At 40.4% G+C, this 14,378-nt stretch overlaps 1 protein-coding gene across 7 annotated transcripts in view; it reads right to left on the minus strand.

The window, feature by feature from the left end:
- The window catches only part of ITPR2 (inositol 1,4,5-trisphosphate receptor type 2), a 330,950-nt gene that overhangs the window by 262,514 nt on the left and 54,058 nt on the right, over window positions 1-14,378 (minus strand). For all 7 annotated transcript variants that reach the window (XM_083464129.1, XM_083464132.1, XM_083464131.1 and 4 more), the window contains 4 exons: window positions 13,513-13,611; window positions 12,457-12,540; window positions 11,319-11,465; window positions 11,099-11,194 (listed from right to left, as the gene is read on the minus strand). In XM_083464129.1, coding sequence (XP_083320255.1) covers window positions 11,099-11,194; window positions 11,319-11,465; window positions 12,457-12,540; window positions 13,513-13,611 — 426 coding nt within the window. The remainder of the gene's footprint in view (window positions 1-11,098; window positions 11,195-11,318; window positions 11,466-12,456; window positions 12,541-13,512; window positions 13,612-14,378) is intronic.

The raw sequence follows: 14,378 nt of genomic DNA on the forward strand, positions 1-14,378 counted from the left end.
ATATAATAGAAGACCCAAATGAAATAAAGGAAAAGTTTCTTCAGTTCTATGAAACCTTGTACAAAAGAAAGGAAGATGAAGATACAATAGAAATAGAAAGATATTTGGAGAAAAATGGGGGCGAGCGGCTGACAGACGATGAAAAATCCCATCTAAATAAACCAATAACGACGGATGAGGTTAAGGAGGCTATTAAAAAAATGAAACCAGGGAAAGCTCCAGGTCCAGATGGTCTGTCACAAAAATATTATAAAGTCCTGGAGGAATATGTAACACCTGTCTTATGTGACGTATTTAATAACATCTTACAGGGAGGGAGGATACCGGACTCGTGGAGAGAGGCCCATATTACCCTAATACCAAAACCGGAGGCGGATAAACTTGACGTAAAAAACTATAGGCCGATATCACTACTCAATAACGATTATAAAATATTTGCTGAGATAATGGCAAAAAGACTGAAAAAATATTTGACAAAATCAATTCATAAAGACCAAGCCGGTTTTTTGCCAGGCAGACAGCTGAAGGACAACATAAGAAATATAGTAAACATCATTGAATATTTAGAGTTTAAAAATGAAATTCCTGCAGCTCTGGTATTCGTCGACGCCGAAAAAGCTTTCGACAATGTATCCTGGTGTTTCCTTGTAAAGTGTATGGAAAGGGTAGGGATAGAGGGGCCCTTCTTGGAGGGTATCAAAGCAATTTATTCGAGCCAAAGAGCGAAATTAATTATTAATAACAACTTAACAGATTCATTTATGATATCAAAAGGTACAAGACAGGGGTGCCCTCTGTCCCCCCTCCTGTTTATTATGGTACTGGAGATAATTGCAAATAAAATAAGGGAAACACCAGAAATAAGAGGAATTAAACTTGGAGTGAAAGAATATAAATTAAAGGCATACGCCGATGATTTAGTGATAAGGGAAACACCGGAAATAAGAGGAATTAAACTTGGAGTGAAAGAATATAAATTAAAGGCATACGCCGATGATTTAGTGATATCATTAGAAGAGCCATTAAAAAGCGTGGAAAAAGTCTTGGAAGTGCTTGAGGAGTTTGGGAAGTTATCTGGGTTTAAGTTAAATAAAAATAAGACAAAAATACTGACTAAGAACCTGGCGGAAGACTTAAGAAATCAATTAGAACAACAAACAGGAATTAAGGTAGTGAAAAAGGTGAAGTATTTGGGTATTTGGGTAACTACAAAAAATATAAATTTAGTGGAAAATAATTACAAAAAAACCTGGAGTGAGATTAAAAAAGATTTAGACATCTGGAGTAGATTAACACTCTCTTGGGAGGGACGAATGGCAGCCATAAAAATGAACATCCTTCCAAAAATATTATTTTTATTTCAGAATATTCCAGTAATTAGAGGAACAACAATGTTTAAGGAATGGCAGAGGACCCTGTCCAGGTTTATCTGGCAGGGGAAGAGAGCAAGAATTAAGTTTAAACTGCTCACAGACAGGAGAGAAAGAGGGGGGTTTGCCGTCCCAAATTTGCAATTATATTATGAGGCTGCATGCCTATGTTGGGTTAAGGACTGGATAGTTCTGGAAAACTTAGATGTGTTAGATCTGGAAGGATTTGATGCTAGATTTGGCTGGCACGCCTATTTATGGCAAGATAAAGAAAGGGTGCATAAGGGTTTCTCCCACCATATTGTTAGAGGAGCGTTGTTAGAGGTTTGGAATAGAACTAAAAGACTGCTGGAAAAGGGCATACCTTGGTGGCTATCCCCAGTTAATATCTCATCCCTTAAAAATTTAAACACGAGAAGCCAAAGATGGACCTACGAAGATCTCCTGACCAAATCGGATAAGGGGTGGAGAATTAAATCATTTGAAGAACTAAAAGATAAGTCAATAGGGTGGTTACAGGTTCACCAAATTAACGCCCTATGGAATGAACACAAAAAAATAGGGATGAATGAGAAAAAATCAAAATTCCAAGTGGAAATATTAGAAGGAAAGAGTAAGCTTCTATCCAAAATGTACAATCAATTACTGGAATGGGATACAAAAGACGAGGAGGTGAAGGAGGTCATGATAAAGTGGGCCATAGATTTGGGATATAGTTTAGAATATGAGAGATGGGTGAAACTTTGGACTAAGGACATGAAATTTACAGCATGCGTTAGCCTCCGTGAAAATATGGAAAAAATGATGTATCGTTGGCATATTACTCCTTGGGAAAATGTACAAGACTGGAGACAAAAGATGTTGGAAATGTAAAAAAAAAGAGGGCGACTTCCACCATATGTGGTGGTCATGTGAAGAAGTGAAGAGGTTCTGGGGTTCTATCTATGATGAATTGAAAAAGATACTGAAATACACATTTCCTAAAAAACCAGAAGCATTTCTTCTGGGAATGGTCGGTGAGGAGATTAGAAAAGAAGATCAAACCATGTTCCAGTATGCAACGACAGCAGCAAGACTACTGTTGGCACAGAACTGGAAATCAACTAAAATCCCAACTATTAGTGAATGGCAAAACAAGCTATTTGAGTACTCTGAGCTAGCAAAAATGACACAGAAGATCAGGCATCAGAGCAATAAAATCTTTATTAATGATTGGAATAAATTTATATCATACATGGAGAAAAACTTAGGTAATATTAAAATAACAGTAGGTGAATTATAGAATCTGCGAAGTAAAGATAAAGGTAGAAAGAAGGAACTGCAAGAAGGGTATCAATGGGATATAGCTTAAATCGCGAAATGTATTTACGTCTTGATATTTTATTGTTTACATCTGTTTATTTTGCGATGTCTTTTTTTTCCTTTCCTATTGTGATTTTAAAAGAGTGAATATTGGAAATAAAAGCTATTACAATAAAAAAAAAAGAAAGGTGACAAAGAAGTGTGCTCTTGCCTTTCTGCTCAAGCGAGGAACTGACATTCATGCTTCATTCAAAGCAGTTTCTGCCAGAGGCTGCTTGCCTGGTGAGGTGGAGCCACAACTCTAGTTTCCTAGTAGGAAAGTTGCTGCTGCTTACCAACTGGGGCAAGGCAGTGTGGAGGTCAACACAATACAGCACAAGTGCACTGATGGGAGCATTGGACTGGCTCCACTGGTGCAACAATGCCACATTGACCTTTCCACTGCTTTGCCTTCTCCCTCCTGGAAAGCCAGAGCAAAACACTGCTATCAGGGTGAGCCACTTCTGGTTTCTTTTTTCTTTTCTTTTTTAAAGGCTCTGAACACAGGACTTATTTTAAACATGTTATGGTTTGGAGGAGGTTTTTTTAATGCATTGTTATTTCTCTCACAATCTTTTCCTCACCATCTTCCCTGTCTCATTTTACCCATTCTCTCCCCTTTGCTGAAAAGAGGAAAGAAGCAAAATGCATCAGTGCTGCTGGTGTGACCCACCTTAGGTTGAACAGTCAGTCTGCCTTCAGCCGGCAGGTCATGAGCCTCAGCCTACTTAGAAGGCAAGATTTTAGCCTTTGTTTTGGCCAGGATGGTTTACAGAGCTCCAGTGAATGAGAAAACAGATTGTTTTTCTTAGCAGAGGAGGCCATGTTTCAGAGGATGTAACCAAGGAAAACACACACACACACACACACACACACACACACACACACACACACCACAATAGTTAGGATAGTCTCTACACATATGTCTTACTGAAATATGCAGCAGATCTTGACATAAGCAGAAAAATCTGTTACAGCAAAGATGATGTTTCCTCCACTTAATCTGCAAACTCCAGGTTGCCGCCAAAGAACACAGGCTCCCACAAAAATCCAAATAACAAAACGGCAATAGATTACAAGTGCCAAACCTGCCAATGCTGTTCATAGAGTTGTTTATTCTTTGTACTCTGCTGCAAGTCTCTCAGGCCCAAAGGGGAGAGTGGCAATGTTTAATAGAAGCCTCTCGAAGGAGAGACTCAACCACCTTTTGGAAAATAGTTGCAAAGTAATGGCAAGACTCCCCCTCCAAAGTAGAATACTCTATCCCTGTTGGTTCTTGGGAGTCATACGTTCATACCTTGTGTTGCGTCCACTTCATGTTGCGTCTTTTCACATTGCATCCCGCAGCAACCCGGAAGTACCGGAACGGGTTACTTCTGGGTTTCGCCACTCGCGCATGTGCAGAAGCGCCAAATTGCGCAGCACGCCTGCACAGACACAGCACGTCGAGTTGCGGGCATTTCACGTTACAGACGGGCCTCCGGAACAGATCCTGTCCATAACACAATGTACCACTGTACTTCCAATCCCTATACACAACTAATCAACATCTACAGGCTCAGTCCCTACCTCTAAGTGATACCAGGGCTGAGTGGCCCCCAGTGTCAACTGAATAAGTCCACAGGCTTATTCAATCCCTTAAGCCTGGCAAAGCTCCTGGCACAGACAATATCTCCCCTGAGCTCCTCAAGGCCAATGCTGAATGGTGGGCCCCAGTGCTTGCTGCCCTGTTTACCAGCATAGATCAATCAGCTACCATCCCAGAGGACTGGGGACTAGCAATCATCATCCCAATATACAAGAAAGGGAGCAGGTCTGACCCTGCTAATTACAGACCAATCAGTCTCCTAAGCATTATTAATAAACTCTATGCTCCACATGTAATAAAACTTGAGGATTGGATGGAGCGAGAATATGTCCTTTCAGAAGCACAAGCAGGTTTCAGGACAAACCAATCAACTTTAGATTAAGGCTTAGTACTCCAACATCTTGAGGAAAAATATACCTCAAGAAAAGGAGGATCCCTTTATGCAGCTTTCATAGACAAATCTGCCTTTGATTTAATATCACAAGATAGGCTTTGGGGAAAAACCAAGTGCCTCAAACATAGACAGACGTCTACTGTGTCTCATCTGCAGTTTATATGAAAACACTTTGGTACGGGTTAGGTGTGACCGACAGGGCCATTTATCCAAGGAAATCAAAACCTACCATGGTGTTAAACAGTGCTGCATCGTTGCTCCCATTTTATTTAACTTCTATATTAATTCCTTAGTAGGAAACATGGAGAAAGAAAATGCCCACCCCCCTAAATTGGCTGGTACGCCCCTCCTGGTTCTCTTGTACGTGGATGACGCAGTTCTAATTTCCTTCTCCTGTGTGGGCCTAAGAAAACTTTTAAGATCTCTCAGTCTGTTGTAATGCCAAACAATTAACAATCAACTACATTAGATCCAAAGTCAGGGTGTTCTCTAAAAAAAGAATGAGACACTGAGGCATCTGATCAAGGCCTGTATTTTAAAATGAGCTTAAAGATATATTTGCAAATGTTTGTATGTTTCATGCCAGGCAGAAACCAGCTGGCTAAGTACTTTGGCAGTTGTTTATCTTCCTGCTCTCCTGAACAAGGGCCCCCCTGATTTATAGCAGTAGCAGGAGACAAGTTTGTAAAAGGAAATTACAGGCTGGGAGCAAATGTTACATTGACCCTACATATTACAGAATATAATCAAGCTGCAAAAACACTAATTAAGAGTTGGTAAATAGTAAGATTTATTGTTTAACAGAAAATAATACCATGTGCCTCCCATCAGACTCTAGCCATATTTTCCTAAGGTTTAAGGTATACTGAGAGAGTTAAAGGGCAATAAATTTTGGGAAGAGTTAATGGGAAAAGCAGCTGGCTGGGAAAGGGGGGTGTAAACTGAAGAGGCTTCTTTTGAAGCTGTTTTTACTGAGTTTCTTTTTTACTTTGCAAAGGCCTTTTCTTCTAAAAAGCTATCTATGTTATGTATGAGATTTGCTGGCTTAATGGAATTATGCAAAGGATTTAGAAAGTAAGAAATGTTAGATTCTTATTTCATTGATGGTGTGTGAATGTGAACCCAAGATCTCTGTTTAGATAGAATTTAATACCATGAGCCATTTGTTTTAACCATTTGTTTTGGAATGCAGGGGCAACAGGGGCAAAAGGTGATCTGATAATTAAGGTGCCTTGTTGAGGCAAATGTAAGATATATGGCTACATGTCTGCCATTTATGGATAGAAGGAAATATAGTTCTTTGTCTCCCATAAAAGGTAATAGGAAATGGGTGTGTCTTTTATGATTGGTTCTAGCAAACAGCCAATAGGAATTTCAACCAGGCTGATTGGACAGAGGCAGCCAAAGGAGGAGCAAGGGGGCTGGGCTGAGGAAATATAAGTACTGGCCATCAGTGCTGGAGAGAGGCAGAGCTTTGGTAACCATATACCACTGTGCCTATCATTTATTTGTCTGACAAATAAATTATTATTTTAATTTCTCTATTGCTGCGTTGAATATTTCATTTCAGCTAAGCGTTAACCACAAGCAGGGTGCTACAACACAAATGGAGAATTGATAATCGACCCATAGAACAGGTATCGTCTTTTAAATACCTAGGCATAACCTTTCAGGAAAAGGGCTTGTGGCATTAGCAGGTTAAAAATACTATTGCAAATGCTCAAAGATCTACCAAAGCTATTATAAGGTATTTCTATGGAAAAGGGGGCCAATATATTCTGGCAGCCTCTCAAGTATTAACACAGCTGACATATGGCTCACAGACTTGCAGCTTCCTAAATCTTGGTCCCTTATAATCCTTCCAAACTAAGTTTTATTGCTGCCTGTTAGGGATCCCTTCTTGCGTGTCTAACATAGCTGTCCGCTTGGAGGTTGGGAAAAATCCCTGTCAGCGCTCGGATATGGACCCTGAAGATCCATTATTGGTTAAAACTTTATTACCTGGGTTATGAAGGCACCCTAAAGACGTTAAAGCAAAGATTATGGGATAATACACACAGTGACTTGCGATCTCGATCACACGCAGTCTGTAGTCCGCTGGCAGTAGGAGTACAATATGGGCAAGTTAACACCTTACATTAAAAACCTGACAGTACCAAATTATCGAAGGTTATTCACCAAAGCCAGACTAAACGTCTTTCCTTATGCAATGTTGGATGGCAGGTTGAGAGGAGTTCCCTACCAGGACAGACTTTGCTTGTGTGCCCAAGACATCGATTCTATAAAACATATTTTGCTGTACTGTGCAAAATATGAGCAAGCCAGGGCTGAACTGACACTACCCTTGTTGGTACCTTTCCCGGGAAAATCAGAGGCTTACTATGTCAGGTTCCTATTGGAAGACCAGACAAATGCTAGAACATTAGCAGTGGCAAAGTTTTTATCGGTGGTTGCAAGAACCAATGATCCCTATCTGAACAAGTCTGAACAAAATGCTTGTTTAACCTGGAGGTAGGCTCTCTGAATTGTGCATTACTTTGTAACAATTTGTTGGGTCTCTGGACCATAATAAAGATAGATAGATTGATAGATTGATAGATTGATAGATGATAGATAGATGATAGATAGATAGATCTTATTTTTCCCCTGTTGGGATGGCACCTGTAACCCTATTGGATTCCTGCCAATCCAAATGGAAAGCTACACTGCACAAAAAACTAAGAGCCTTGGGGTTTTCCCCACAGGCCCTGCTAGCTGTAGGTTATGAGAAAGCGAGAGCAATAATCCACCAACTAATCTGGGATGTGGAACTGCAATGTCATTTGAGTGAGATGAATAAACACCCAGCGATAAAAGACAATGGGAGAGGGTTTACCTCAGCAATATCTGTCCAGATTACAAATACCCAAATACAGACTGTCGTTTACCCTTGCCAGGTTCAACATGCTGCCATTTGCCTTACTGCAGGGCAGATTCGAGGGTTAACCATACGTGGGACAAGTCTGCCCCTGCAGCTTGATGGAGGTAGAAACTGTTTCTCATGTCTTGTTACGCTGCCGTTTCTACAGGGATATATGCTCGGCATTTATCACCCGTTATACAAAAATCTCCAAATGAGTCTGAACTTCAATGTCTAAAACTCCTGGTAGAGGACAAGGATCCAGAGATCACGCTAAGGGTGGCCAAATTCAATTCCCTCTGTACAAGACTGGATCCAAAAGCTGACAGAATATGCCGAATTAGATGGTCTATCAGAAAAAATAAAGAATAAATCAAAACAGGAATTTGTTTCAAAATGGGAGGTTTTCAAAGAATATCTGAAAAATAAATATTGTAGTTTAAATTATGTGTCTATGGTGTTGTGTGTAATTTGGTATTTGTCCCCCCCCCTTTTTTTTTCTTCTTGTATCAATAAAAATCATTTTAAAAAAAATAAAAAATAAGGGTGGCCAAATTCTGTGTGACTGCCATAAAACTTAGGGAACAAGCTGTACTACCAAAATGATTAAGGTTTTAAATGACAATTTTATGTTATATTTTAGTGATTAAGATTTAACTTCTATATTTTTAACTGCTGCTGTATCTGTAGTCCTTGTTATACCCAATTGCAATTCAATGTATCCCTATCATGTTTTATGATTTTTCTGATATTGTAAGTGAGCCGGAACTGGTCTGTGACCGTAATAATAAATTCATTAATTCATTAAGTCAACAACCAATTAAGCTCATATAATATTTAGACTTTCTTTCAAATATCTTTAGACTCATCCATACCTTTTATTCAGTTATTATCTAGTTGTTATTTGAAGGTCTCAAGTTAAATTCCCGGCAGTTCCAGTTAATAGGATCTCCAGGTGAGAGGAAATACCCCTGCCTAAGATGACGGTGGCTGCCATGTACTGTATGTAGACCATATGGGTCTGAATGGACCGGGGGTTAGAATGAGCAGGTTCATATAATGTGTAATACAAATGTGTCAAATCCACAATATAAAAACTGTCCTCAGTTCAGTTTATACATTTCCCCTATTATTTCATCTACCACTTATTACTTCCCTTTTTTAAATAATTCTTTTAAACATCTGACAAATATTAACAATAATAAGCAGAACTGCTCTAGAAAAAATTACTTCAGGTCATAATGTTCTGAAAGAAAATATGACTTAACATAAAATTACAATATTTATCCTTTAAAAAAACCTCAAAACATACAGTGGTACCTTGGGATGAGAACTTAATTCGCTCTGGAGGTCCATTCTTAACCTGAAACTGTTCTTAACCTGAAGCACCACTTTAGCTAATGGGGCCTCCTGCTGCTGATGCGTCGCCGCTGCACGATTTCTGTTCTCATCCTGAAGCAAAGTTCTTAACCCGAGGTAATATTTCTGGGTTAGCAGAGTCTGTAACCTGAAGTATCTGTAACCTGAAGCGTCTGTAACCTGAGGTACCACTGTACTTGCATTTGCTTTCATGGGAAGTAATTATATAAGAGGCAACAAGTTTTCCGAGAATTTATTTCTGTATTCACTTGCAATTCTCGCTCTTAGATAAGATGTTACTTTCTCCATTATAGCCGAATCCCAAACTTTAGTAAGTCATTCTTTCCAAAAAGGGATTAGTGTAACTTTCTAGTTTGGCCTCATGCACAAGTTTTTCTGTAACATTTGTTCTTTCCTGTTCTTTCCTGGTCTGGTCTGGTTTTGTCCCCACTATGGAAGGACGTGTGGATGCAGAATTGGCCTCCACAGTCACCTATGGACTCACTGTTAAGACTGTGTTCATGGAAGACAATCTTACTCAGTTATGAATGATCGCCAAAGAAAAAGAAAGATAATTCACAATCTAACCTTAAGCCAAACATAAAAGGCTTTCCTCTACACTGAGACTTGCCTGACTTATTTATATTGCAGTTTTTCTAGATATCCGCAGTCCCCAAATGATTTGATAAGACAAATAGATGTCTTATCTTGGCACATTTTCCTGGGCTTCCAGGTTAAGAGTTGGGCGGCAAGACACAAAAGTGAAAGAGATCAACCTAACAAAAGGTTTAGACATAAGGGAAGAACAGGTGGGGGGGGGGAGCTACTAAGCACACCTACTTGGGATTAATCAAAAAGCAACATTTTTACTACAAAATATATGTGCTCACAATAGTCCTACCTAAAAGTGAGGGACATTTTAATTCTGCAGCACTGTAAGGATGTACAATGCTCTACTAGCATACAGGCAGTGGTGGAGCTTCACCCTCCGGAACCGGGGGGGGGGGGGAGAGAGCAGGCACCCTACCGGGATCGCCCTGCCGGGGGCGGTACACTCCCCCCGCACTCCTCTTCCTCCACCAGTGCATACAGGGAGAAGGTGCAGTTGGGGGATGCAGAGTAAGGCCTCAAAAGTTAAAGACTGTAGGACACTGTAGCATACTAGAAGCAACATTGAAGAGGGACATGACTGCAAGGCGAGTAATTGATAAGCCAAGTGAACTCCCTGAAGAGAGAGACACAGAACTGTAAGGGGCTCTGTAACTAAAAGGCCGAACAAACATAATACTTGGTAAGTGATGAGAGTTCTGGACTTTTTCCTGGAGGAATCAAGGAATTACCAGAAGCCCCCCCCCACACACACACACCGTGAATATGAGGGTTTAGGGGTTCTCGGGGCACATTGAGCCTAAAACTAAACCATCATACTGAAGGGAAAGCAGCAAGCAATCTCATAGTATTGCAGAAGTGGAAAGAACCCGGAGGTCCAGCCCCTGCAATCCAGGAATCTGCAGCTGTCCCACATGGGGATGAAACCTGCAATCTTGGTGTTATCAGCACCACACTCTAACCAACTGAGCTATCCATTCTGTCACTTTCTCCTATGTGGTCCTGATCCTCGAATCATCCTTTGATAACTCATGAAATGCACCATGACAATGGAGTTGATGTTTGTATAGCTGTGGCATTTCTCCACAGTTCCCCCTCCACATAAGAAGTGGGGAGAAGAGCCGCCATGTCCTCCTGAGGCACTTTCAAGGTTAGACGTTTGCAGCTGAAGAAGCAGGATAGTCTCACTCTCTTCACAGAGTCGCACCCAGGTGGCAGAGCTGCCCTTCAGAAACCAAGCTGCATGGCTGCCTCAGTCACTCAATGGGTTGCTTAGAAGAGGGGCTCCCTGGATAACTAAGGGTGCCAGTAACCATGAAGAAACTGCCCAACAACAACATGGTTATTTCCAGTCTAAATCAGGCAGACAGCCCATTACACAGGTGTGCCTGCGCAGTCTGGCTTTCCAGCAGCATCCATGCTCTCAGAACAACATACAACCTGGCCCAGTGACAATTCCAAAAGAGCAAAGGCTCTGCCCTGTTTAGTCAACCCCAGTTATTCACCCTCTACCACATTCAACTGTCTGTGACTCTTACCTCTGCAGCCAAGTAGTTTCCAGTCGCTAGATGTTTAAATCTGAATAGGCTGTTCCATTGCCCTGCTCCTCCACGGCATGGATCATGATGCACCACCTGCAAAAGTAGTGCATGAGATCTATCACATAAAGAGAATGCTTGGACACTACCCTTTAGGAGGTAAATATTATGAACTCTCTGAATCCAAGCTAGGGAAAATATCAGAAGCATCACACAGTACCTCTATTTCCCACAGAGCTTTAGAACTAGTTGCAGAAGTGGCTGACTGACGCAGTGTTGTGCGAAGGAAGATATGTTGCTTCTTCTGATACTCATCACAGGTCAGAAACTTCTCCTGTTCCGCGTGGAACAATCTGACAACATCTCCCTGAAGAAACACAAACACAAAAGTGAAGCTTTGCCAAAGTTATTGTAGCAAGAATACTCCTCTGTTAGATTCCAGTGTCTATACAATTTATATAATGATTAAGGTGTCCATGATGTGTTTGAAACCAAGGTCTTCCCTTCATTATAGTCAAACATTATAGTTGGAGGGCAGCAACACAAGAACAGGCCTTTACTGTGGTGGCTCCTCCACTTGTGGAATGCTCTCCCCACAAAGGCTCACCTGGTGCCTTCATTACATATCTTTCGACACCAGGCAAAAATATTCTTCTACCAGGCCTTTGGCAATTTAATTTAATTTAATTTAATTTAATTTAATTTAATTTAATTTAAACAATATATGCCATTTTAAACTGGTGGGGTGGAATTGCTTTTATTTGTTACTATGTTGTATATTTTTGTCTTTTTACATTGAAACTGCCCTGTGATTCTGGGATGAAGGGCAATTTAGAATTAATAACAATTCATTAAAGGGGGAAGAGGAGATGGATGCAGTTTGCTCGCATACTTTGCAATGAAACACAAGCAGCTTGCCTGGTGAAGCAGTGCTGCTGCTGTGTACCAGGAAAGAGAGGTGTGAGGTAGTTGAGAATTTGGGGTTGTGCCGATGCACTGGCGGAGCCAAATCCTGTTCTTATGGTCGTGTGCCCACATAGCCCCAACTTCACTACCACCTTCTCCCTCCCTTTCCTACTACAAAGCAGCAACACTGCTAGTGGAAGGCTATTGTTGCAGCTCTGTACCAGCAGGTTAGCTGCTCATGCAACAAAATCATCACTCGTCATGGCTAATGAACAAAAGAAAACAATGGATAATATGGAACAGGTGCATTTTTATTCTATTTAAAACCAATTTCAAACTACATGATTTGTGGTCTCTTGCTCATGTACAAAAAGCAAGCAAGCAAGCAAACAAACAAACAAACCCAGTATTATCATTTCAAAAATATCAATATTTTTCTCATTCATACTTACACCTTTGAGTACATCTTCTCTGTAGCAACTGTATTTCATGAATAAGGTTATCTTCCAGCTGGTATTGCAGTTGACCGCATTTACCTGTAGTCAAATGCACAGATAACAACTATAGGTTATGGTGCAGAAGGCCCAGACACTAATGCTTCTGGAGCATTACAATCTGACAAGGCTCATGCTTGCCAACGTCTACTATGATAGCTATTGTTTTCAAGACAATTTCAATTATAATATGCCACTGACACCCCACCGCCCCCCAAAAAATCTGGAATTAAACAATTATCTGTAAATATATGAAACTTTGTTGGCATGACCACTTGTCTAGGTTGCTGTTAAAAAGGAAAAGGAAAAAGTAATAGTCAAGCTCACAGAGGATAAGAGAACATGGTCTTGAGGCACATTATTCAGGAACCTGGTTGAAGCTAAGGAGGTTTGCATGTGATCAGTATCTAAATGAGAGATAACTGGGGAACTCCATGTACACTTCCCTGAGTTCCAGGATGAAAGGTTGGGGTGCAAAACACAATATGCAAATAAATAGGCAAGTATCAGATAGCTAACCAAAGTCTCAACATGTAAAGGCAGTTTACCTTTGAATACCAATTGTTGAGAACAAACAATAGGAGACGGCGGCCACCTAGACCCACCTGGGACAGAATGCACATTTGGGGGGGGGGAATGCAGCCACTATCTCTATTACCTAGTAAGTCGTACACTTTCATCTGATTTTTAGAATGCTAGTGCTCTGGTACATGTTAAAAAGAAGAAAACATTCACCTCCTAGAAGCATTAGTAAATAAAAACAGCACAGTGTTGTTGAGTGGCAGGAAGCAGCAATGGCACGCAAGAGGTGTAGTTACCATGGCCTCCTAAAATTTCCTCTTCTGTACAACTATTAAAGGTGCAGAATCTCTAACTTCTTTTGCATGGAGCGACTCTACGTCAGTCTCTTAATTCTGCCTATAGTTGCCACCAAGTTGTAGTTTCCTCTCAGTCTGCTACTGATCTCACACCCTAACTCTACATACCAGAACCACGGGCCTCTGTCAAACTCACCTCTTTGCACCCAGGGTTATCCAGAAGTTCTATGTTGCTGGCATGAAGAGGCTGCCCTGCATTGACCGGCATCAGTACAACTTTGTCCCCTACAACAATCTGGAGGATAGAAGTTGTAAAAGGAATTATGTATCGTAATTCAATTTCCTTTCACACGGATGATTATTTTAGTTCCTTCTCCTTTTCCTCCTATTTAAAGTGAGACCCCATTCATAGGCTTGGTATAATAGCTAACTGCAGGGTGGCCAGATGCAAAAGAGCGCAGACTTCCTGTACCTTTATCAAAAGGTTCCTGTATCTTTCTACAAAAGCTCAACTTGGCTGAAATTCCCTGTTAAAGGTACAGGATCCCAGTCCTCCTTTGCCTCTGGCAGCCCTTAGATAAACTATGAAATCTCAGATTTCAGTTTTCCAAATAAATAAATGTCCTGGGAATTTTAAGAAAGAGTGAGCAAGCTGTGGAACATGAAGGTCATCATGTTGGAAAGGTTATTAATTTGTTTTTTTCTGGAATGAGTGTTGTAAATTGAGTGGTTGGCTCTTTCTGTCTTTCTTTCTTTATTTCCTTTAATTTATGAGTCACCTCCTATGAAACATCTAAAAACATATCTAAAACAATCTCATTTTTAAAAAAAGAATAAATAAATGTATGTATAAAAACAATTTCACATCCAAGATTACGTAATACATCTGAACAAACTGAACAAAAAGTTAACAGTACAATCTAATATGTGCCTACACAGAAGTAAGGCCCACTGAGTTCAACAGGACTTACTCCTGGAGAAGCATATATAGAATTAATTTGGGAGAATATATTATCTCTGGAAATTAAAATAGCTAATATATTTTAAAAGTTTATAAATAAA

The sequence above is a fragment of the Podarcis liolepis genome (assembly GCF_965112155.1).
Source record: "Podarcis liolepis genome assembly, chromosome: 10".
Taxonomy (NCBI): Eukaryota; Metazoa; Chordata; class Lepidosauria; order Squamata; family Lacertidae; genus Podarcis; species Podarcis liolepis.